The sequence below is a fragment of the Sesamum indicum genome, linkage group LG13, assembly GCF_026168435.1.
Source record: "Sesamum indicum cultivar Baizhima isolate 11 linkage group LG13, ASM2616843v1, whole genome shotgun sequence".
Taxonomy (NCBI): domain Eukaryota; kingdom Viridiplantae; phylum Streptophyta; class Magnoliopsida; order Lamiales; family Pedaliaceae; genus Sesamum; species Sesamum indicum.
The window spans coordinates 18,928,518-18,955,388 of record NC_142669.1 but is presented as its reverse complement, the minus strand read 5'-3'; the positions used below and the strand labels follow the sequence as shown (position 1 = coordinate 18,955,388).

The 26,871-nt window shown below is 34.0% G+C and overlaps 3 protein-coding genes across 3 annotated transcripts; all 3 read left to right on the top strand.

The window, feature by feature from the left end:
• Window positions 1–1,199: 1,199 nt before the first annotated feature.
• On the top strand, window positions 1,200–4,099 carry LOC105179001 (cytochrome P450 71AU50). The gene is made up of 2 exons (XM_011102584.3): window positions 1,200–2,198; window positions 3,282–4,099. The coding sequence occupies exons 1-2, from the start codon at window positions 1,251–1,253 to the stop codon at window positions 3,894–3,896; spliced, it is 1,563 nt and encodes a 520-aa protein (XP_011100886.1). The 5' UTR covers window positions 1,200–1,250; the 3' UTR covers window positions 3,897–4,099.
• Window positions 4,100–9,634: 5,535 nt separating this feature from the next.
• On the top strand, window positions 9,635–12,314 carry LOC105179000 (cytochrome P450 71AU50). The gene is made up of 2 exons (XM_011102582.3): window positions 9,635–10,706; window positions 11,598–12,314. The coding sequence occupies exons 1-2, from the start codon at window positions 9,831–9,833 to the stop codon at window positions 12,210–12,212; spliced, it is 1,491 nt and encodes a 496-aa protein (XP_011100884.1). The 5' UTR covers window positions 9,635–9,830; the 3' UTR covers window positions 12,213–12,314.
• A 3,335-nt stretch (window positions 12,315–15,649) lies between these two features.
• On the top strand, window positions 15,650–26,438 carry ATH13 (ABC2 homolog 13). Its single transcript, XM_088877209.1, has 21 exons — window positions 15,650–16,242; window positions 17,002–17,137; window positions 17,844–18,010; window positions 18,474–18,594; window positions 18,691–18,791; window positions 19,092–19,190; window positions 20,784–20,894; window positions 20,992–21,071; window positions 21,175–21,244; window positions 21,431–21,504; window positions 21,618–21,687; window positions 21,827–21,915; window positions 22,615–22,739; window positions 23,042–23,122; window positions 23,203–23,263; window positions 23,398–23,452; window positions 23,557–23,655; window positions 23,756–23,845; window positions 24,538–24,597; window positions 24,682–24,806; window positions 25,957–26,438. Exons 1-20 carry the CDS (start codon window positions 15,775–15,777, stop codon window positions 24,796–24,798), a joined length of 2,274 nt encoding a protein of 757 aa, XP_088733335.1. The 5' UTR covers window positions 15,650–15,774; the 3' UTR covers window positions 24,799–24,806; window positions 25,957–26,438.
• Window positions 26,439–26,871: the final 433 nt, after the last annotated feature.

Sequence of the window (26,871 nt, the reverse complement as noted above, 5' to 3'; positions counted from 1 at the left end):
TACTATTTTTATATTTTCATTCAACAAAAATAAAGTTCAAAAATAAATTTAATTATGACATTGAAATTAAATTTTTCAACAATTTCCTTTTCTAAAAAAATCAATTAGAATGCGGATAATTTATCAATAATTACAGAAATAAATCGATTAATTCAATTTGACATTCATTTTTATATTATTAAATGAACACAGGTTCTTTTTAAATAACATGTGAATTACTTATTAAATTCAAAATAGCAATCTCATTACATAATTTACAGTTCATTTTGTATGCCGAAATTTTAAATGTGACTAATGTTTTGATCTCATCTGCATAAACAATGATCAATAGTCGTTGAGTAATAATAATTAATTAATATTCATCACAATTTTTTATTTTGATCATAATTAAAAATAATAATTTTCTTAGTGTTAGTTTCATGGTCTTGCTATTATTTTTCTTGCTCAGGTGTCTCCTGTTTTCTTTAAAAGAGACACGGCACTGTTGGGAAGCCGAATTGAAATAATTTATTGAATTTTTTGAATTAATTTACAACTTTATTTTTATATTTTCATGAGTTATTTGTGCATTTTTTTATGATTTGGAATCTTGATCACCTTTTAGATTAATTTAATTTAGTAATGAACTGAGAAGGGATTCTATATAGTGGGAAGAGTAATTTTTATGAATGATAAGTAGAGATAGATATACATAATTTATCTAATTTAGTAGATTTTTTTATAGATTCTAACTCACTATTGTCTCGAGTAATAAAAGAGAGAGATTATTAATTCCTTGATAATAACATATTTGGAATAACTTGAGAAAATATGCAGATTTGCTTGTGAAAAACCTCAATTTATGAAAATAAATACTTGTTAAATGAATTAATTAGTGAAGTCAAAGTTTTTAGGATTTATAAAATTTTTAATAATTTTACTATTATATTTTTTTTTTCTCTTGACTGTCCACTACTCCAATACATTTCTTTATCAACTTCACATTTATTATAATTTATAATTATTTTTATCATTTTACACTAATTTTTTTTTTTAAATGCTCACACAAACTGCATACGAACACAACTTGTGATAAGAAACCCAAATTCCATGTCTAAGGTTTCTGGCCAATTTGTCACTTAACTTCAATAATTGCATGAGACAAGTTTGGAGAACGTCCACGCCAGCTTTATGCTCTTCTAACTTCAGGCCTAAAAATCGTCATCATAGTTCTGTTCTATAAAGCAGGTGTGTCTTCATCATAAATTCTAATGCTTGCAGAACCAGAGCTTCAATTTGAAAAATTCAACCCCCAAAAAGAAAATATCTACATACTAAAAATGGCCTGGATGTGGGCAGCACTATCGGTGATTGTTTTGGTTTATCTCCTTCAAGAACTGCTCAGCCTGACAGAGAAAAAAAGGCTGCCTCCAGGCCCGAGAGGGCTTCCGATTTTAGGCCATTTGCACCTGCTGGGAAAGAATCCCCACCAAAACTTGTATCATCTAGCCCAGAAACATGGCCCGATTATGGGTTTGCGCCTTGGGTTCGTGCCCACTGTCGTTGTATCATCACCTGCCGGAGCCGAGCTCGTCCTCAAGACCCATGATCTAGTTTTTGCCAACAGGCCTCGGAATGAAGCCTCCAAATATATAATGTATGAACAGAAAGATCTGGCTTTCGGGCAATACGGCCCGTATTGGCGAAACATGCGAAAACTCTGCACCTTGGAGCTACTGAGTAACCGCAGGATCAACGAATTCGGGGCCATGAGAAAGGTAGAGCTGGAACTGCTGGTCAGTTCACTCAAACGGGCTGCTGAAATGAGGGAAATTGTAGATCTCAGCGCCAGGGTTTCAGGCCTGATTGGGGATGTGACTTGCCTGATGGTATTCCGGAGGAAGTACGCTGACAAGGATTTGGATCATGAGAAGGGTTTTAAGACTCTGATAATGGAGGCACTAGAGTTTGCTGGGAAATTTAATCTTGCTGACTATTTTCCATATGTTGGGTTTTTTGATTTGCAGGGAATGAACCGTAAAATGAAGAGCCTGAGCAAGACTTTCGATCGGTTCCTCGAGAAACTCATTGATGATCATGTTAAGAACAAGCAAAAGAAGAAGCAGACTAAGGACTTTGTCGATACGATGATGGAGATTATGGAGTCTGGAAACGCGGAATTCCAATTTGATCGCCGCCATGTCAAGGCCGTGCTTTTGGTACCTAGTTTGATTATGTTCTAACGACAATTTCCATATTCACTATGTTCTATTGATCGCATACCAAAGTGTTGAGAGCCTTGCATTTTATGAAATTAGTTCGTATGGTACGCTTTCCTGTGTGTATAATAAATAACATTGTATGTTTTAAAATATGTTATGAATATATATATATATATATTTTTTTTTTTTTAAAAAGGAAAAAAACAAAGAAAGAAAGAGAGTAACAAAGAAAAAATAGAAAATTAATATAAAGGTATTATTGGTATAATAATAAAATTGATATTGCAATGTCATAATAATCGTTTGTGAGAGAAAAAAGGCTTTCTCTTTTTATTTCATGAAATGATATGACTCCATTTATAATACAAACTGAATTTCTAGGCAAATTGCAATTTTCATGGTACGTGACAAGGGATTCTATATTTTTGGTTATTTATTTGATGCAAATTTTAAAATGGTTAAAAATTTGAACATTTTTACACATTTAAATGGCAAAATCACGTATCCTATACCTAATTGTTGTTTTTTTTTATGAAACGTGACTTTTTGGAACTAAATGTGTAGAAAAAATTTAAATATTATAACTGATACCAAAAGTGTAGAATCCCGTATCCTATACGACAAAAATATTTAGGGCAAATTTGCATTTTTTGATCCTACATAATATGATGGTCTAAACTTTTAGCTCCAAAAATTGGAATGTTTTGACACATTTAGCTAGAACCCGAAAGCACTTTTCATCAAAAAATAATTGCCATGTGCAGGACACGTGACGTCGCAGTTGGACTTGAACTTAATATAAAAAGTTCATTTGTCTAATAAACTTCTTATGTCGGAGAAGAAAATATAAGTGTATAAAACTCACCCGCACAATGCCTCATATACTTATCGATTCCCATCATTCTCCTATATGGGACAAACATCTTTCTCATTTTCTCAACCTAATTTATGAATTTTTCATATAACTTGTATTAAAATTACAGAAGATCGAACTATCTAAATTTTGTGTTTCATGTTTTAATTTAAAGTTGTGTTTGCTTATTGTTATGCTACAACACAAAGAAATTGTTTTTGTGTCAGGATATACTCATAGCGGGAATAGACACTTCAACATCAGCAATAGAATGGGCACTCGCGGAACTCATCAGGCACCCACGAGTAATGAAAAAGCTACAGAAAGAACTTGAAACAGTGGTCGGAATGGATCAAATGGTGGAGGAATCACATCTTCATGGACTCGAATACTTGGACTTTGTGGTGAAGGAGACGCTAAGACTCCATCCTGTTGGCCCCTTGTTAATCCCACATGAGTCGATGGAAGACTGTGTGATCGATGGTTACCACATACCAAAAGGATCACGAGCCATAGTCAACGTTTGGGCCATTGGGAGAGATCCTAACGTGTGGCCTGACCCTGAAGTTTTCAAACCCGAAAGGTTTATTGGGAGCAATATAGATCTAAGGGGACGTGATTTCCAACTCTTACCATTCGGGTCTGGCAGAAGGAGTTGCCCTGGATTGCAACTAGGGCTCACGATGGTTCAATTGGTGCTTTCACAACTGGTGCATTGCTTTGATTGGCAGCTTCCAAATGGTATGCAACCAAGTGATTTGGACATGTCTGAGCACTTTGGTTTAACGGTTGCAAGAGCTAAGCATCTTGTGGCCATTCCCAGTTACCGATTGCTTAAATAATTGAAGGTTTGATTCCAGGAAACAGTAAGGACTACTCTATGAAATTGGAAGCACCAAATGATATAGCTCGTCGTGCCATCCAAAGCTTAATGTTTGTTTCACAATACAAGAAACCTTAGCCAGCAAGTTTTTGTAATTATTCTTCATCATTTTTGTGCAGATACTTATCCCTAATGAGGCAGACAATATTTTCTTGTGTATAAATTTTGGTATATGTGATATCCATATACAAGTTTCTCATTTTAATCTCTTTCCGAATGAATGCTTGCAATATGAATATAAAGCATTGTATACATTTTATTTTAATTTCTAAAATATGCTTTGTTAATATATCTCCTCCAAATTATTTTTAGTGATTTAAAATATTGGTCACATTTTATTTAAAATATACTCTTTATATTTTTTTATAAAGTGTATAGAACACAGAAAATACTTACAAGCTCAATATATGAAAATATATTTTATAAATTAAATAAATTACGTTAAAAAAGTACATGTACATATGTGTCAATACATAATCCTACAATACTATAGAAAAAGTATGTAATATAATTTATAAATTTTTATTCAATTATATGTCCACATAATAAAAGTATATCATATAATTACTTAAAAAATACAAAATATTATATTAATGATATTATAAATTTGCATATTTTATAGTATATAATGTAAAATTTTAAATTTGTATTGATAATTAATTTTTTAAAATATTAAATATATAACAACACAAGCAAATATTATGTAAATTTTTTACCAATTATGTAAAATATATAAAAATTATAAATTTATGGACTTTATACAGATTCTATACTCAATATAAAAATCATAAACTTTGAGTAGTGTTTATTCTAAATAAAAAAAATATAATAATTCTAATTATATTTACATAAAGTAATGGAGAAATAAAAAACGTGATATGATAAGTATAGAATCAACCAATAATATTAGTGATAATAATATTTCATAAGTTCAAAGTAGTGGAGAATAACACAATTATGAATTCTATATATAGGGATTTTTTTGTTCGATTACCGAAATAATTTTTTTTTATTTTTATATATATGGGTGATTTATATTAACATTTGTTGAAATTAAGTTCAAATGTATTTACACATTCTGTTATTTATAAAATTATTGATACATCTGTTTAAAAAAGTGTTAATATATTATACTTCAGAGGAATTTATATAAATTTTTACCACTGAATAATTATAATTTTACAAATGCCAAATAATAAACAGAGGCCCAAATATGGCAAACTCACTTTATCCATTAAGGCCCAATATTTATTTGTTAGTGAACCTTAGTTTAAAAGAGATCAATCGGCCCGGCCCAATTGAAAGTAAAATAGGGTTATAAAAGTCCACATTTTGTTACCGTTATATAATACAAACACATACTAACACACTATAAATATGGAAAATTCGATGAAAATGCATTAGAAAAATAACAAGGAAAAACAAAATTTATTCATTATTTCTGACTTTCTGATCATCGTCTGTTGCATTCCTCCGCCTCCAGCCTCGGTTTCTTCTTTGTTTAGGTAAGGATCTCTTGAAAGTCATCAACTCAAAGCAAGTGTTTTCTTTCGTTTTTTTTTTTTTTTTTTTTTTGTAAAGTTTCTTGATTTAGGGTTCTTGATTTTTTAAAGCAATTGTGAAATTAAATGTATCTTGGTTAAAGGAATTTCTCTGTCCGACGGAAGATTTGATCTTAGTTCTTCTTGATGATCATCGAATTCTTGAATTACACGGTCTCAGTCGTGGTATGTGTCTCACATCATGTAGGGTCCAGCATGACCCATTCGTTGATTTGATCCGCACATCTCCCTTTCCTACAATCTTGAGGGGTTTGTTATCTGCAAGATAAATTAAGCCAAAATCACCTGAGGTGTATGGCTCCATGATGTCTTTGTTGCTGCATGAGTGGAATGAGGCCCCTGAATCCACAACCCAATCATCGGAAGAACTGCTCACACTCAACAAGAGTGCATCCGTGATCTCTTCCGTCGCGGCATTCGCTGTCCGGCCCTCCTTTTCCTTCTTTGGCGCCTGACATTCGCTTTTCATGTGTCCGGGCTTCTCGCAGTTCCAGCACACCATCTCCTTCTTGCCCTTGTTCTTCCCCCTGGACCTTGACCTTCCACGGTATTTACCCCGTGTGTCAGGTCTCCCTCTGGACTCTGTATGTAGTGCAGAGCCAGATGATCCACCCGTTTGCTTTCTACGGGTTTCCTCGTTCAACATCATGTCCCTGATGTTGTCGAACTTCATCTTCTCCTTCCCAGACGAAGTGCTTACCGAAGTAACAACCACATCCCAACTGTCAGGTAAAGATGAGAGCAAAATTAACGCTTTTACCTCATCGTCAAACACGATATCCACAGATGCCAGCTGTGTCGTGAGTTGGTTGAAGTCATTGAGGTGATCGGCCACCGACTTCCTCTCCTCCATCTGCAACCTGAATAGTTTCTTCATCAGCATGACCTTGTTCATTGCTGAGGGTTTCTCGTACATATCGGCAAGAGTCTGTAGGACTTCCTTCGTGCTCTTCGCTCCCTTCACATGATAGGCGACATTCCGAGAGAGCGACAGGATTATTGCGCTCATCGCCTTTCGATCGAGCACCTTCCATTCTTCATCACTCGTCTTCTCGGACTTCTCTGCAAGTGGTTCGTATAGGTCCTTCCCGTACAGGTAGGCCTCCATCTGCATACGCCAAAACCCAAAGTCGGAACCATTGAACCGTTCGACTGGAAACTTTCCCTCCATCTTAACTCCTTGAACCAGGCTCTTGATACCAGTTGTTAGGAAATGGATCGGATTAAGATGGACAACAGGTTGGAATATGAAGGCGATAAAAGACATACGAATTTGTTAACCCAGTTTGGATATAAATCCTACTTCTGGGGGCGATACCAAGCCAGGAGAAAATACTCAAAGAGGAGGAAAATTGAGGAGTACAACGCACACACACTAGTATGTAAGTCTTCACCACACGTGAAGACAACACTCACTCTCGTCTCAACTCTTTCTCTCGATTATACAGAGAACCTATATGTTTTTCTCTCTACTCTACTCTACAAAACAATGCTAATAAGAGTAGTATATATAGCCATGACTTATCCTTCTCCAACTCAACTTGGGATTTCTAAGTTGAATCGGGTTATCCTTCTCCAACTCAACTTGGGATTTCTAAATTGAATCGAGTTATCCTTCTCCAACTCAACTTGGGATTTCTAAGTTGAATCAGGTTATCCTTGACTTCTTCAAATCAATCTTCACAACTTAGCATTAATTAAATTGAATCAAATTTGAAATTTTGGTATCTATCAAAATCGAAATTGGTCTTTTGTCAACTCAGTATTTAATTTTGGTTTATCGAATTAATCAGACCAAATACCAACCTATTATTTTATATATAAAATTCTTAAGCTTATATAATTTCATATCATTATACTATTTTTATATTTTTATTCACCAAAAATAAAGTTCAAAAATAAATTTAATTATGACATTGAAATTAAATTTTTCAACAATTTCCTTTTCTAAAAAAATCAAATAGAATGCGGATAATTTATCAATAATTACAGAAATAAATCAATTAATTCAAATTTGACATTCATTTTTATGTTATTAAATGAACACAGGTTCTTTTAATAACATGTGAATTATTTATTAAATTCAAAATAGCAATCTCATTACATAATTTACAGTTCATTTTGTATGCCGAAATTTAAAATGTGCCTAATGTTTTGATCTCATATGCATAAACAATGATCAATAGTCGTTGAGTAATAATAATTAATTAATATTCATCACAATTTTTTATTTTGATCGTAATTAAAAAATAATAATTTTCTTAGTGTTAGTTTCATGGTCTTTCTATTATTTTTCTTGCTCAGGTGTCTCCTGTTTTCTTTAAAAGAGGCACGGTACTGTTGGGAAGCCGCATTGAAATAATTTATTGAATTTTTTGAATTAATTTGGAATATTGATCACCTTTTAGATTAATTTAATTTAGTGATGAACTGAGAAGGGATTCTATATAGTGGGAAGAGTAATTTTTTTGTTAATTGAATGATAAGTAGAGATACGTAGACATAATTTATCTGTTTTCGTAGATTTTTTTTATAAATTCTAACTCACTATTGTCTCGAGTAGTAGAAGAGAGATTATTAATTCCTTGATAATAACATATTTGGAATAACTTGAGAAAATATGTCAGATGTGCTTGTGAAAAACCTCAATTTATGAAAATAAATGCTTGTTATATTAATTAATTACTGAAGTCAAAGTTTTTAGGATTTATAAAATTTTTAATAATCTTATTATTATATTTTTTTTTTCTCTTGACTGTCCACATCCCAGATCACATGAAAGTTGGGGTCCGTCTCATTCCTTTGGTACGTTAGATCATATCCCATTGAAGTTCCGTGTGTGATATCTCGACATTAATTTTTAAAGAAAGTGTATAAAGTGTAAATGAATAATTTTTGATGCAGTAGTATATCGATTTTATTAATAGTTTCTTGTAGATATTAATAAAATAAATAAGAAAAAAAATTACTAAAGTTAATTATAAAAAATCATGATAAGTAGGGAAGTTATAATTAATTATTTTAAATTATAATAAGAGATTCGTATCTAATTACCTATTTTTTTAATAATATATAAAGTTACTTTTAAGATTATTATTATACTTAACAAACCTATCAATTATAATCAAAACTTTAAACCACAATTATCACGATGTAAAATATCAATTATTTTCAACAATACTTTCGCACATTTCGAGAAAACATTATCAGCCCTTTTACTCTTAGTCAACATAAAATATTCATACATAGAATCGAAATGTTGCGTACACGTGACCTGTTGCCTTTTTCGAGACGTTGAGAATTTGGAAACGAAAATATCATATAACAACAAATTGATAACTTCAATAATTTCAATAGTATTTAGTAGGTGTTTGCAAACCTTTATTTTAAATGTTCATTAGAGTAAAATTACATTCTTAGTTTTATAAGGTAAGAGTTCCAATATTTTTAGTCTTCTATTTTATAGAATTTTTAAAATAGAAAAAACTCGAAATATTTAGTTTCATATATTGTGATATTTTCAAAATAGTCCCAAAATTGAAAATTTTTACACATTTGGTCCCACAAATTCCGTAGAACAGAGGACTATGTGTCTAGTCTTCTCAATTTTAGGACTATTTTAAGAATTTCATATGTGGGTGGGCAAATTCATTCGAAAGCGATTTGCCTTTGCCAAGGCTCACCTAACTAGGCCGATGTGGCTAGCCAATGAGGTTTAATACCACCGAGATGTAGATTAAAACATCTTTATGTATATATTTGTAAACATACAATGTTTGTATTAATATAATATTTATTTCATTTTTTAATATTAATTGCATTCTATAATTCACTGTTAATTAATTAATTAACATAAAACAAAATAATTAACTTTATTAATTAATTATTATATCAAAATTAAAAAATAAACAAAAATATAAATTAGAAATGGACTTTTGCAGGATTTGTGAATGTGATTAAACAAAATAAATACCATTCCAAAATTAATGACTAAAAAACGTAGGAACCATTCCAAAAAGTATATTAAATCTAGTGGAAAATGGTGGTGGAAAAATTATTTCAAAACATATTCTACAATATCGATCCAATAGTTCCAATAAATATATATATGGTGGGCTCTATTCCACAAAAATACCCACGTCGGCTTTGTTCTTTTGTGGCCTTAATATCGTCATCTTGCTGCAGTTTTCAGATTTGGTGGCTGCCAAAATCGAGATACTTCTTCGTTATACATAAGTTTCTGAAGCAGAAACCAGAGCTTTTAGTTATTTCTTCATCAGATCCAGCTGGAAAATTTCAAACCCTACAAAGAAAACAATTACGTACTAAAAATGGCCTGGATGTTGGCAGCAGTATCAGTGATTGTTTTGGTTTATCTTCTTCAAGAGCTTCTCAGCCCGACAAAGAAGAAAAGGCTGCCTCCAGGCCCGAGAGGGCTTCCGATTTTAGGCCATTTCCACCTGCTGGGGAAGAATCCCCACCAAGACTTATATCATCTAGCCCGAAAACATGGCCCGATTATGAGCTTGCGCTTGGGCTTCGTGCCTGCTGTCGTTGTATCATCACCTGCCGGAGCTGAGCTCGTCCTCAAGACCCACGATCTAGTTTTCGCTAGCAGGCCTCCTCACGAAGCCGCCAAATATATAGGTTATGAGCAGAGAGACCTGGTTTTCCTGCCATACGGCCCGTATTGGCGAAACATGCGAAAACTTTGCACCTTGGAGCTGCTGAGTAACCTCCGGATTGACCAATTCCGGGCCATGAGAAAGGCCGAGCTGTCGCTGCTAGTTAGTTCACTCAAACAGGCTTCTGAACTGGGGGAAATCGTGGATCTCAGCGCCAGAGTTTCGGGCCTGAGTGGTGATATGATTTGCCTGATGATATTCGGGAGGAAGTATGCTGACAGGGATTTGGATGAAAAGGGCTTCAAAGCTGTGATTTCGGAGACAGTGGCGATTGCTGCGAAATTTAATCTTGCCGACTATTTTCCGGGTATTGGGGTTCTTGATCTTCAAGGAATGAATCGTAACATGAAGAGGCTGAGCAAAATTTTCGACGGGTTCCTGGAAAAAATTATCGATGATCATGTTCAGAATAAGCAAGAGAAGAAGGAGACTGAGGACTTCGTGGATATAATGATGGCGATTATGGAGTCCGGAGAAGCTGAATTTGAATTCGATCGCCGCAATGTCAAGGCCGTGCTCTTGGTATGTTGATCCTGGTCCTATATTTATCTCATCTTCTAGTTGACCGCATCAAGGCCCGCCTATTTGCCTACACTCAAGTCCATCCACCATAATTAATACTAGATTTGGACACAATATCACTTCATCATTGTGAGGAGAATATCCCTTAGTGATTTCTTCAAAACCTAACAACTATTACGAAAACAGTGGGTGCAAAATCCTTAATATTACAGATTAAGATATACAATGAATATAAAATACACATCTTGCGAAGAAAAATAAATATATTTTTTGGTCCAAATTGGATATATAAAGAAATGGATATTGATGGACGGAGACCCAATCCAGACCCGATCTATATATTTTTAATGAATTTGGATTTGTGTCAAATAATATTCATTAGTTTTGGGTTTGAATTTTAGAATTAATCTATAGGTTTTGGTATAGAGTCTCATCCTACCCGTTGACAATCCTAATGGTAGAGATGATATTTGGTCCAAAAAATTAAATGATGAAATATGTTTTGTAGATCTTACTCATGAGATCTAAATCATGAATACTTTATAATAATTAAGATTTAATGATTTTTAAATAAGTATAAATGTTGTTTTAAATTAAAAAATATAAAAATACAAAAAAGGGCATGAGTAATGCACTAATTGTGTGGGAGGTATTTTTCTGCATCACTTTAACATATGGAGGTATTTTACTTTTTTTTTCCACAGGGAATTTTCTTTTTTGTTTGACATTATCAGTAACATCTGGGGGTAAATTATTTTTAATCCATTTTTGTTTAGTCTCTTTTCATCAACCTGCATATATATATATATATATATATATATATATAGCTAGCTAGGTTTTGGGGTTTGTGAGTTTGTACTGTATAAAATTTAAGAATACTCTGTCTGTCAGGATTTGCTCATAGCGGGAATGGACACTTCAGCAGCAGCAACAGAATGGGCATTCTCAGAGCTCATCAGGCACCCACAAGTGATGAAGAAGCTACAAAACGAACTAGAAACAGTGGTGGGATTGGAGCAAATGGTGGAGGAATCACATCTCGACAGACTTGAATACTTGGACTTTGTGGTGAAGGAGACGTTACGGCTGCATCCTGTTGCGCCCTTGTTAGTCCCACACGAGTCGATGCAAGATTGTGTGATCGATGGTTTCCACATCCCAAAAGGATCACGAACCATGGTCAACATATGGGCTATCGGGAGAGATCCTAACGTGTGGCCTGACCCTGAAGCTTTTAAACCTGAGAGGTTCATTGGGAGCAATATAGACATTAGGGGGCGTGATTTTCGGCTAATACCATTCGGGTCTGGAAGACGGGGTTGCCCCGGATTGCAACTAGGACTTACCATGGTCCGGTTGTTGGTTGCACAGCTGGTGCATTGCTTTGATTGGGAGCTTCCAAATTGTATGCTGCCAAGTGATCTGGACATGTCTGAGCATTTTGGTTTAGTTACATCCAGAGCTAAGCATCTTATGGCCATTCCCCGTTATCGATTACATAAATAGTTGAAACGTTTGGTCTGGTTGCGTCTAATGCTATGAATAAGATCCTATGGAATGGTTTCATATATATATCAAATCTGCTAGAACCTTGTGGATTGATTTGAATGAGAGGTATGGTGTTTGCAATGGACCATATCATAGATGTTGCACTACAAGAAAATACGTCTATAGCAACGTAAAAAAAATAGAGTTGAGCTAATTAATAAGTAAAATTCTCTTTGCTAATTTATATTATTTAATATAAAATATTTACTTGCTAATGAATGTAGTAACGGAAATTTACTTGCTAATGAATGTAATATAGATTTTGCAACAAGAATTTTACTTGTTTAACAGCATCAAATCTTTTCATAGCTATTGAGCCATTTTCTTGTAATGTTGTACATTTTTAGTCTTATTACTTACGAAATTCTCAAAAGTAGTCCCCTAATTTTAAAAACAATGGCGTCATCAATGTTAATTGTGTTGATATCATGCATGTAGATTTCTTCTTTAATTTTGTTAGAATCTAGTATAGATGTTCCATTTAAAAAATCTTCTTATTACAAAATTACATCTAGGTTCTTATTATAAAATTTTGGATCTTAATTAATTATAGAAATAAAGTTTATTAAAAACATACATATTATATAATAATAGAAATAAAGCTTATTAAAAACATTTAAAGAAATCATACATATAAAACGTAAAAATCGATACTTAAATTTCAATTAACACGTACATAAATTCATCATCCTACTTTTACGTTCAAAACATCGATTCAAATTACCACATTATATTTCTCTAGCTAAAAATCACATTAGTTTGGTTAAAACTTATGCTTGCTTCCAAGATATAAGAAGAATACCATCACAAGGTACAAATGTTTTCTCGTAGCAAAGGAAATTAAATCACACCTAGAGAAATTATTCAACTTCATAATTAAATCATTCTAACAACAGTTAAAATCATGTAATTTTACATGCCCGAATTATTTTTCACAACAACAGTCTAAGCATTGATTGTTAATTCAGAAGATAAGTTGGGCACCGTCTGTCCTTCTTCCATGGGAATAGGCACTTGCAATGGCAGCATTTTTTGGCAGGCTTCGGCAGCTTGGTTGGATGCAGAAGGGTCGGAGGAGGAGCTGGTGGGCCGACTGCAACGCACATTCCTCGACCACGATATTGTTGTGTGCACTTCGTTTTGCACACATTTATGTTGACTACACACCCGATATATTCATTACACATTTGAAGTGCGGCTAGCGAGTTGTCTGTCAAAAAAATAAATTATAATAAAAAATTAATAATCCAATTGTTTCTCTAATTGACTTATCTTTTGTGATTTAATTATTATCTCAGTTGTACGTCGATTTAAGCACTAATTTTAAATCACTAAAATAGACAAAAGAAAGAAAAATAGTATTCTTAGTTGATTATTTCTTCTAAACATATAATATATATAGTATAAACTAAAGTGGAGGTCAAAGAAAAAATATTGATAAATGATCGATCACTCATATATTCATATAGAATATTAGATTTTTTTTACCAATAAACACAAATGAAGAGTGAGACCTGTGAGAAGAATGAAAAGACATAATAGAATGAAATATGCGATTTGTATCTTCACCATCTTTGTGTTGTGACTTAAGTCCTTATGTTTGGCTATTTATAAGGTGAACTTTCATGGTTTTTAATTTCTCTAACATATGTAGATAGTAATATTCTTTCGTGTCCGATTAATATCCTATTTAGAGATATAAGATGCATTTATGTTTCCAACAGAAAAGTGATTTTGAGACATATGTGGGATATGATCATTTGGGTACATTAACTTTGTTAATCCAATAGATCATGTTATAATTAATGATTGGGACTTTCCTACATCTTTGTATTGTGTTGATAAACATGTAATTATAATTAGATTTGGATAATTGACTTGCATATATAAAGTGAAATGTAACTTCTACTTATACTTCTCTTAAATTAAGTTGAAAGGTATAAGTCGGTAAAAAAGTAATGTTATTACAGCATAAGGTATTATAAGAAAATATTGACCTAACATGCCTGATTCAGGACTAGGTGCTTCTAAACTTTTAGATTACGCTGTTCCTAATATTAATACTTGGGATCAGCCCAAGACCGTCCCGATTTCAAGTTGCCCTAAGCTAAATTAATTTATTTTTTATTAATTCAATTCAATTCTAGATAGATTTGGGCCATATTGAATTATTGGCTTCATTCCTTGTTGATTTTGTGAATCTCATATTGAATGGGTTTCTCTATTGTTAATATGGGCCTGTTATTAGTCAATGACCAAAAACCAAGTCCTATCAAATTGATAGGACAAATGATTAATGATTATAAAAAAATTAAATAAATAAAAAAAAATCATAGGCTAATAGCCCTTGTAATCGGGTCAAATCCTGTCGGCTGCATGGCCTCAATAGGGCTTGACATTACACTTAGTTGGCTGAGCTATAATAATTAAATGAGATAATTACATTCTTTTTCAATAAGATTTGATATAATTATATATAAATTTTTTTGTATTTTTTTAAAATTACATTTAACACTTTTGAGATTTGCTTCAGTTTAACAAATAAGTCCCTCCATTAGTCAAAATTAATCGAATTTGCTGATATTAAAAAAAATCAAAACAAAATTCTATATTAATCCCCGGTTGTCTTATTATGATTTATTGCAAGTCACATATATCTTTTATGACCAAATTAACCTCATACGTTTTCACGCATTAATGTATGTGAAGAGGTATATTTTCACAGATATAAGTGTAGTTTAGTTTGAAAAAAATATTTAACCTGCAGTAAGTGAGTAAATCAGTAAATCTGGTAAATATAATTTCTCATTCAATTTTTCATTAATATTAGTGAATTTTGACTATTAGAAAGACTTATTTTCTAGATGAAAGCAAATTTTAGAGGTACTAAATATAATTTTTTAAATTATAAAATATTTATGTATGATTACATAAAATCTGATAGAAAAGAACTTAATCATCCCTAATTAAATTGTTCAATATTTCAACATTTTTTGCCCTGAAAAATATTTTATAATAGTGATTAGTTAAATTCGTTTAATTGGGATGGTAACAGTTAATATATTCCGATCTAATTTTAATATATAAATATAAAAAATATCATTTTGCTTTCATAAATTGACAAATAATCATCCATAGGTTGGTATCATTTACATTTTTTTTTAATAATAAATTTAATTTTGTGCGTGGAAGTGTAGATTGATATGCATAGATGGTAACGACTGTAAACGCAAAGGAGAGAGTCAGACCACCTAGTCTCCTCCCAGCCAATCACAGACCTCAAATTGCCTAAACTCATCTTTCTGTTTCAACGTGGCACTCTTCCCTCCTCAGCCTCTCATTTCTTGAAATTCTTCATAAATAAAAATTAAATATTAGAAATAATTCCAACTTTCATTCTCCGCCACCACTCTCCCCCCACCCCCCCTGTGGTTTCTGCTCTCTGCATTCTCAAACGCTCAAAGATCACATAAAGAATGACTCTTTGGGTTTGTTGAGATTCAAGAAACCTGTTCCAAAAATGGCCGCCTCTTTTGCAGCTTCTTCTACCACTCCAACTTTACCTGAGCTAATCTTTCTTTCTCCTCACAGCCCAGCAAAAAGACTCAAACTTTCCCTCTACAGACCTCATAATCTTGAGCGCAGGAGCAATATCAGGGTTCTTGGAACTAGAATTAGAGCTGTTCAGAGAGAAGAAAGCAGTACTGTTCTTGATGAAAGAGACAGAGAGTTGGTGACTAAGCTGAATGGTAGTGTGAATGGGAATGGTTCAGTTGCGAATCACACTAACGGGAGTGTGAAAGTTGAGAGTGGGAATGGGAGTTTGGTCAAGTATGTAAATGGGAATGGGAATGCGAATGGAAGTGTTGCCAGTAGGAGCGAATTGGAAGTAGTAGAAGTGGAGGAGGTGATTAGTCAAAAGAAGAGCATAGAGGAGATTGGACAAGAAGAGGCCTGGTTTAAGAAAAATGGGGAAGATCAAGTCGAGGTATATTACATAATTATGGTATTTTCATACAGTAATTTAGTTTGTTTCTTTATATAAAACTGTTGTCATGTTGAAAACTTGATCAAATATGGCTTGGGTGTTTGTTATTTTGTGGGATGAAAGTCATGTTTCTTATAGGTTTTGTTTTCATTTTATGACTGTTCTTGCTGCCTTTACTAAGGGGATCTCTGTAAAAAGACTGTGGGTTCAACTAATTGATGGAAATTGCAAGACTTGATTGTATTACCTTAAGTCTATACATCATATCATGAAAATGGTGAACCGAAATATGATTGATGTGATGCTTGCAAACTTGACCTAGAAAGGAATATTTAGATGAAATGATCTTAGGAAGAAAAAGGATCCTGTATTCATGGCATCACCTTGTTACTACATAATTTTCTTATTCTTAATGAGTTTCTTAGGTGCTCAAGAAGGTCTCTCTTTTTTCATTATGATGCTAGTTAGGAAGAAATGCAAAGTTTTTGGCAGTTGGGAAGTTCTAAGAGTTAAAAAACATTTAGTATCTTTGAAGAAAAGAACCACTGATGTGGAATTTTGATTTGGCAGACAAGCACGTATTTGATATTTCCTACCACTTTTACTATAATGATAATGGTGAGACTTTCGCCCTATACCTTACATGGGAAAATTTTAACCTTCCCTTAATATCTTCGCAGACGTGCAAAATTTGGTGATACATGTACTTATGTAGAGAGACAAATTGGGTCTTATAAATGTGATATATGGTTCTCACAGGTATCTGTTGCCCCTGGTGGACGATGGAGCAGATTTAAAACATATTCAACAATTCAAAGGACTTTGGAAATATGGGGATTTGTTCTTAGCTTCATATTCAAAGCTTGGTTAAACAATCAGAAGTTCTCATACAGAGGTGAACTACTTCAAGAAAACCTATCATTGATTGCACAGTTTGGGCATTAGCTTGTTATCTTGTTCTGATATGTTGCCTCAGCTATGTTGGGAAGCCTAAGAAACTAATAAGCGTACGCAGTTTGCTTTACCGAAAATCTGTCTCCAGCTCTGATATCCAGCTACTCGAATACATGTTGCTCAATCAACTTGAGCGTTATGTTTCATAATCAATATTATCCATAATGAACTGAATTGACTTCCATGATAGAATCACTATGTCCTACCTCACTGTGTATGTGTTTCTTTTCTTTTGCTCCTTTTGTAGTTGTTGTTGTTTCAGGAAACGTGTTGGATGGGACCATTTTTCTGGAGTAGCACTGTTGTTACCATGCTTTATAACTTAACCTATTGATAAAGTAATGTCTATCTCAATGTTTCTATAGGGAAACCAACCACTTGATTGGTTAAAACACTGGTCACTTATCGACGGCATTAACATTCTCAATATGGTTCAACAAGCAATCATTCACGAATTTAAGTGCTAGCACTGCTATTTTCTATTTCTTAGACATCACTAGCTGAAATAGATGCTTCTGGCACATTAGTTTGTGCTATTATTTGTATAGTTTTCATTTTAGAGGGCCAAAGTTTTTTGTTCTTTTTTACCCCTTTTCGCTTTCACCTTAAGTTGCTACAAAGGGATCTAAAAGGATGTCTTTGTGCAGGTGGGATGACGGAGGAGAAAAAATCTCAGAGGAGAAAGGTTCTGGCCAAATGGTTAAAGGAAAATATTTTGAGATTGGGTCCTACATTCATCAAAATTGGTCAGCAGTTCTCTACAAGAGTAGACATTCTTGCACAAGAGTACGTTGATCAATTGTCAGAGCTTCAGGTAAAATTCAGTCATCTGCAAAACATTATCACTGATCACTAACTCTGTGTTTTCTAACCCATGTTTACTTAAGAAGTTATGTAATGATGTGTTTCCGGGTACAGGAAATTGTAAAAAGAACTTTGTTACAAGCTTCTGCCTGATTCAAATTTAGTTAATCGGTATGCTACTTAAATGTGGTTAGGGCAGTTTTACGCAACTTTGATATAAGAGATAGAATTTGTGTTTAATAGGACCACCAAAGCTTACCACCAAAGCTTATCTAATATTAAGTAAATTTAGTCAACAATGCATCAATTCCGCCACCTTCTTGTTGCACGCCTATGTTTTGGTATTTAGTTTGATGCCTGTCTGCATTGTTCCTCCTTTCTATTGTCCTCAAGAAGCAATCATTTCATGATGTGGTTAGCTCTATACACAAAATAAGTTCCACAAGAATCTTACATATTGCTCTTTCATGAAGGACCAAGTTCCTCCTTTTCCATCAGAGACAGCTGTATCAATAGTTGAGGAAGAACTTGGAGGCCCCGTTAATGATATATTTGAAAGGTTTGACCGAGAGCCAATTGCTGCTGCAAGTCTAGGTATTTTTAATTCGCAGTTGATGCGCTGTGGTAGATAAAGTTCATTCTATTAACATCAGAAGATTATATTTATCAGACTAATAATTCCCCTTTTAGGTCAGGTCCATCGTGCAAAGTTGAAGGGACAAGAAGTCGTTGTTAAAGTACAAAGACCTGGACTGAAGGATCTATTTGACATTGACCTTAAAAATTTGAGGGTGAGTTAATAAAGTGATGGTTCCTTTGTTCCCAATTTCATATGCCCAATGTGGTTCTAAGAATTTACTATTATCCCTTTTTCTCACTTTGACCATTGTCATGTATATCAATGTTATTGGACTTAAGTACTAGGGATTGGAATAAGCTGTGGTTTCTTTTGTCATTTTGAATTTAAGTCACGAGAAATTTCATTCATACTTCTACCCGTTATGATATTGGTGAACAGTTCACTTGACATATATTTTGATAAAGGTTGGTCCTCTTGTTTCCTTGATATTTTTATCATTTGGTTTCTTCAGGTGATAGCTGAATATCTTCAGAAGGTTGATCCAAAATCTGATGGTGCAAAAAGGGATTGGGTTGCTATCTATGATGAATGTGCAAGTGTCTTGTATCAGGTAATGAGTTACTGTTCAGTTGTAATATGTTATTGGCTGATATCTAATTCCTCAGAACTTATTCATTACATTACTGTATTTTCAAGTAAACGACGTGTGGTCTACAGTTCAAGAGTTAAATGTTGACAAAAAGATGTTGAGATTTAGCTACAATTTAGTTGGTAAATTTTACATATATATGTGGAAACTCACATACATACGCGCACAATTGTGTGTGTATGTTTATACATATATATATTAGCATCTTCCAGGGGCTGGTTTCACTGACAAGGAGGGAGGCTGGTGAAGCTACACCATTCAAAGAGTGAAATTGAGTGAAAGATAATTTGTAGAAAGTTCTTATGGTGATAGCTAATAAGTTTCACATTTTTGTTAAATGCTGGTTGGTTTCCATCTACACTAGTGAAACCCATAGGTCAGATTAAAAAAAGGTAGAATGCTAAAACATCAGTGAATTGTCATAATTTGGCCTTAAAACCTTTTAAAGTAATTGATCAAGGACAATGAAATGTGTTGCAAACACAGTCTTGAATTTTGTGGAGGAATATTTGTGATAGCTGCAGACTGCAGCTCCATTTCAAATATATCATATCTTTTTTTATCTTTTCAATAAAATATAGAATGTAGTGAAACCAAGATATGGATGCAATGTTGTTGATATTTTGCATTCTGCCTAATTTGAACATCTTAGAATCCACTCCAAAACACATAGGGATGCAGTTGTGTTGTCAAGTTTTGTGATAAACCACTTTTAGCAGTACATTTCCTTCTCAAATTGCAATGCTACCCGTCACTGGCTCTAGGTATTCTACAGTTTCATCATCAAATATTAATCTCTACTCCTGCTGCCTAATCATTTGATTGCCATCTTGGACCAAATAACTCAACCAATGCTTATATTAGACTAATTAATGGATTGGTTCTGAGACTTGAGAGTCTACCTAGTAATTCATCAATAAGTTTCTCAGACTGTTATTGACCGTCTTCCAGATGAATCACAATAAGAGCTAAAACCTAAAAAGTGATCTCGTGGTGCCAAACGGAAACTACAATCAATCAGAACGCTCCAAGAAAAAGAGTATGACACACGAACTTTCAACAAATGAATGTAAGAGTTGCTTCGATTGTTCAATTATAAACTAGTAAAATGAAGAAGCCAGAACAAATGTATTCTAGTAACTGCTTAATTCCATTTAGGGACTGTTGTAGGTGAGAAATTTGGCATACTTCATCTGCAAAATAAACCTTGTAAGCTCAACTGCAAGATTTATGATGGTCTTCTATGTATCTGGATCCAGACTTCTGTCATCATTGTCGTGATCCGAACTTTTGTAATTATTTATGGCGTAATGTTTTGAACTATTAAAGTAAGAACTTAAGAAGACTCTGGACTTCTATAGAGAAAACATAAGTATGTGTAACAGGTTGGAAATATGAAGCAAGATCACTTAAGGAGCCCTATTATGCTTAAACTTTTTACATGATATGACTACATAATAATGCTAACCCTTAGTACGATCATTTCATAGTCTTTTCCTTTTGTTTGATAGATCTTGCATTTACTCATGATTTTAAACTCCTTGCAACTTTCAGGAGATTGACTACACCAAGGAGGCTGCTAATGCTGAGCAATTTGCAGATAACTTCAAAGATATGGATTACGTGAAAGTCCCAACTATATTGTGGGAATACACAACCCCACAGGTCTAAATTTTTAGCAATTGATCATGTTTCACATTTTAATGCTCCAGATCCTTTTATGCAACATTATTTATTTGAGTAGGTTTTCCATGTTCTGTAGGTTCTCACAATGGAATATGTTCCTGGGATCAAAATAAACCGGATAAAAGCTCTGGATCAATTAGGTGTTGATCGGAAGAGGTATCAGCCGTATAAGAACTGCAACATAGAGTACATTTGTTATTTGAATCTTTATCGCAATTCTGGAACAGTTATGACTTTGGTGCTGGTTAATTCTCAATAGGTTAGGCCGGTATGCTGTAGAGTCTTACCTTGAGCAGATTCTGTCTCATGGATTTTTCCATGCTGACCCAGTGAGTAGTCCTCTAAATTTATTCTAGATTTTTTCACAAATATCTTTCACTGTTTCCTCATGTTCATCAAGTTAAAATACCTTTATCCATTCCGTTCAGCCATTCACTGTTGGAACTACTTGTACTACCGAAATTTCAGAACTGATTTTTTTCAGTTAACCATGTCAACTTTCTTTCTTTCTTCAGCATCCTGGAAATATTGCTGTCGATGATGTTAATGGTGGAAGACTGATCTTCTATGACTTCGGAATGATGGGAAGGTGCATTTCCTCTCTGCTTTCCCTGTTGAAAAATGTTTTTCCGCTCTCAAAGTTTTCTTTGAAGTCATCATGGTTTCTTCTACAAAATAATTCTCAGCATTAAATTCATGCAGTATAAGTCCAAACATCAGAGAAGGCTTGCTAGAAGTGTTTTATGGAGTTTATGAGAAAGACGCTGAAAAGGTGATGTTCTTTAAATTTGGCTTTCTTTCATGTCTGATTCATTTTTTGTGGTTCAATTAACAGCAAGCATGAAATGGCTGATTAGTGATTACTATGTCAATATATTTTTCACACAAGAAAATGCCTAAATTTGATGCAGGTTCTTCAAGCAATGGTTCAAATGGGTGTTCTTGTACCCACGGGAGATATGACTGCTGTCAGACGAACAGCGCAGTTCTTTCTCAACAGGTTTTACAATCTCTGAAATTGATGTTCTAATGTAGCTTCATTTTATTTCTTTGAAACTTAATACTAGCACATGTGCTACCTTAATCTCCTTGAAAGAATTTGTGCTGTTGATTTTTACTTTCCATGGCTAATGAGAGCCCATGACGAAGATAACAAGATTAGGTAAATCTTAATTGCTGAAGTTAGACTTAATGAAGCAACATAGATACGGGAACTAGCTCCTCGTCCATAATCTTTTGTGATGTCTCCTTTAAACATATCTTCCGAATATGAATATATGAATAATTCAAGAAATTCATTGCCTTCTTTTCAGTGAAACTGAAAATTCTTCACCAGATAATAAATAGTTGCTTGGCTGCCTGCCCAATCTCATTTCTTTAAGGTAACAAGTACAAATTCCAAAAGCAAACTGATGAATAATTATCAAGAGACATGCAGTATGATGTGATTCAAATACATGTACTAATCAGGAGAGGACGAAACAGATTTTTTCGACACCATATCCGTCATCTCCCTTTTGGCTCCTGGAACCATTTGTGGCGAATTAGCTTGTTTGGAGTACCAAAGTGATATGTAGCTGGAGAGAATAATCTCATGTGATAGAGAAATAATTTTCACTTTTCTTTGCTTAGAGTAATGATTTTCTCTCTATGGGTGCCTCTCAATGGAACCACTTAAGTTGAGAATTGAATGTTGCAGCTTTGAAGAGCGCCTCGCAGCACAAAGAAGAGAGAGAGAAATGGCAACAGCAGAACTTGGGTTCAAGAAGCCACTGACCAAGGAGGAAAAGATCGAGAAAAAGAAACAACGTCTTGCCGCAATTGGTAATTTAATAAATGTTTCATATTTTGGTAAAAACTAGTATGGTTCTTGCTGTTGCTAAACTTATGGCATATTTATTTTTCGATAAATTATAATATGTCAACATGAGGTTGGTTCTGTCAGAAACCTGTGTTCTCTATCTTCTCTAAGAATAATTTGTGGATCACATATGTATTCTACGGATGTGGGCTTCGTTTTATTCAAACTGACTTCCACACATAAGTTGATTTTCATTACTTTTGGACTTGTTTTACTGTTCTGCTTGGAAGGATTAGTCCTCATGGCTGTTTTGTATCTTTAACAGGTGAAGATTTATTGGCCATTGCCGCAGATCAACCTTTCCGCTTTCCCGCCACTTTCACTTTCGTTGTTAGAGCTTTTTCAGGTACTTCACCGTCATTCTGAGTACATCATGACTTCCGTATATTTCTAGTACCGGTATTTACCTCAACTTTATCTGCACAGTGTTGGATGGTATTGGGAAGGGACTTGATCCTCGTTTTGATATCACCGAGATTGCTAAACCGTAAGTTTATGTCCGAAATTTATGGAGTACAACGTCAAAATTGTGAACCTGCTATTAAATTCTATAAATTGGATTTTGAAGGCATATATTATCTTTTTTGGCGACTAACGATTTATCTTTTTGTGCAAAAATAGCTACGCTCTAGAATTGTTACGTTTTCGTGAAGCTGGTGTTGAAGTTATCATAAAGGTAAATTTATCAATCCTTTCGGCACAAAAATAATTTTTTTCAAGATCGGGTAAGAGGAATCAAAATAGAAAAGGTTGCTAAAATTTGACTTTGCATGTTTCCAGGACTTCAGGAAGAGATGGGACAGACAATCACAAGCATTTTACAATCTTTTTAGGCAGGCTGATAGAGTCGAAAAGCTTGCTCAAACCATCCAGCGATTGGTTGGTATCATTTATTATCAGTGGGTTTAATAAATATATAAATGATTGGCCTGATTCCCCAGTGATGTGAATTTCGGTTTATTATATGTCTTCTTTATAGGAACAAGGCGACTTGAAGCTCCGCGTACGAGCCTTGGAGTCTGAGAGGGCTTTTCAACGTGTTGCGGCTGTTCAAAACACAATTGGGAGTGTAAGTTTGTGTAAAACTAAGTTACTTTCACAAATTTAGGTTATATTCTTGCATGAAAATACTATTTTGCATTTGGATGAGGCGCATAATGTGCGGATACTCGTAGAATACGCATTCAATGCTTCAAAATATATCCAAAGCATTTCATAAAAACTCAAAAGAGTATTTAATATTAACTATATCCCAACACTTCAACACCTATATCACACGTGGTGTATGAGTAAAATGCAAATTATGCAGTATGAAATATGAAAAGTAAATATATCATAAATTTGGCTGTGAAATAATTATACAATGATGCAGTTATTAATTACATTATCTCCGTTTGATGCTTCTGATGTGCATATAATGCAAAACTCAATTTTCTTCCTAAAAGTCTAGTTTCATTTTCATACAGATTCATTGATTATGTTTCTAATGTTTTTTTTTTTAATTTTGTATGAAATTATTTCTTTTAGTTAACATGTTCAAATTATATCATATCCTATACTTTTCACATTTACCATATTGTCATCTATATGCTCTGTCTCTTCACCATTTACTGGAGTTTGAATTTTTTGTATGCCGCACAAAAGGAATTTAAGAAAAGTGATGTCCGAACGGAAGATTTCTGTTGGCTTTACACTGAGGATCATTTTGACTGATAATCCTCTTCGTCTTTCCTCTCATCATTTGGAGTCGCTAATTGACAGGCGGTCGCTGCTGGAAGCTTAATCAACCTGGCGACGATTTTATACCTCAACTCCATCCAAGTTGGTCTCCTTATCTATATTTATGTGATACACCTCAATAATGTCCCATCTGATACTCACTTCAGCACTTCTTTCTGTCTCCAGATGCCTGCTACAATTGCGTATTTCTTGTGTGCATATTTTGGCTTGAAGGTTTTGATCGGCATAGTGAAGGTTAAGAAATTTGATCAAAGGGAGAGGCTGATCACTGGAACTGCTTAAGTTAAATGGTAAGGAATTTTTGCTTTATGTTAATCTGGAAAGTTCCCATTCTCTATATCAGAAATTTTGGTTGCAAAATACTGATGTGTCATGAAACTTGGTTGAGAACGATCTCTATGAAGCTCTGTTAGTCACTTGTCGACGGAAAGAATTTCGTTATAAGACTGAGACGCAATTTATATAAATTTATTCATTTCCATTAAAGCTCATGGTCGAGAAATAACTGAGTTCTTCACTTGAAATCTGAACTAAGACAAAAGATTGGTTGAGAGCGAGGGACTCTTCTACTCGATGCTTAATTATGCAAGCAGGATGTGTAGAAATCTTGGGTTGTAATGAAATTCCTTAAATGCCTTAAATTAACTTCCCGAATGAAACTATTTATAAGTGATGCTATATCTTGGAGTTATTACGACGACCTGCTCTGGGAGCTAGTGTAATTACTACTAGAGTTGGTATAATTATTAATCATACACTGGATTGAAGTGCCGGAATGCTCCTTCCAAGTTTACATGCCACTTAATTTCGTTTGAACGGTTGGTTTCCATGAATATAGGGGTATACTCTTAACAGGGATAAGGAGCTTTGAAATCCTCTCTTCTTTCACTCGCCACTACACTCGATTTCAGTATATATGACCGGAAAACTTAACTAAAATGTTTGCTCTCGTGTTATTCTTTTCATGATTAAAGATTAGAAATGCTTGTTCTTTTATCCTCTCGTGTCTGATAGGAATTACGCACACACATGTCAAGTCTGTTTACAAAAGGAAAACGACAAAGCAAAAGTAAATACAAGAACACATAGATTTTACGTGGCTTGGAGGTTGAATTCTCTTATGCCCACAGTTGTTTGAGTTCTTTTACTAGGATAGAACAATGTGATATTACAAAAGACAACCACCCAATAATTTAACTAAGGCGCCCTAAAAGTACCGTGAAATACCAAAATACCCGTAGGCCAAGTGTAACATAGAGTCGGGCTTGAACTTCTAGGGTACGAATAGTTTTTGTCATAATAGAGGGTGAGTTGGCAGGTCTTTCGGAGTCACTCATCAGCCTTTTGCATTGCAGTTTATCCCGAAATTCTTTGCTCTCGAGTTTTTTGCAATGCATATACTTGCTACATACAGGCTTATCAAATGCTATTCATGTGCAGATTCAGAACAGAGATAGTTAACATACTCGAAGCTTGTTCATAAACGCTGATTCAACCTTTCCAACGTTCTTAAGAAATGAAGACTTTCGTTGCTGGGAACTGCCTGCTGTGATATCCATGGTAAACGTACATCCGAGGCTTGAACAATTGGTCGATGGAAATTAGTAAGATCTTACAGTTGAAAAAACTCGGACATTTATAAGGTGAGCAAAAGCCAATGTTGTTCTCCATTCACTATCTTAGCAATATTTTCCCAGGAGGCTCGATTTTTGTGCGGTGGGCCGGTCATTAGTTTTTCGCAGCTCTCTTTTGTAGGTACGTTGTGGTAAAAAATTGTGTACTAGATACCCATAGTGGTTAAACTTGATCTCTGGAAGGAGGACGAAGCCAATATAGTATGTATAGTGTCATCAAATGTTCATGTTGTATTACGGGAACTTCTTTGGGGAACTTGGAAATCAAAAGAAACGTCGATTGGAAAATCAGTTTTCCACTCTGTTGTCAGAATCCAATCTAGTGTTAGTCTGTGATCCGTCGGACATAAGAGCAATATAGTAGAGAGTTGTATGATGGTCGGAAGGTATCTCGGATAAACTTTTCCAACCGTGAAGAGAGTATGATGTTTGATAAAGAATAGTAAATTGGAAGGATCGACAGTTTAACCCTAGATCAGATTCTGACAACATCATATACACTATGATGTTCGTTTGGAGAAAATTGAAGCCTTGGTTGATGTGGTGATTTTTGGAGTTCAAACCTTAACCCAAGGCTTTTCATAGTAGTCGCTTGTTGATTGTAGGAATTAATGATTGAAATTCATATTATAATTGTAATTAATTTAAAAAAAGTAATTGTATGACAAAAATCCAGAAGAAAATGTGCCAAAAAATATTTAAATAAATTAATTAAAATGGT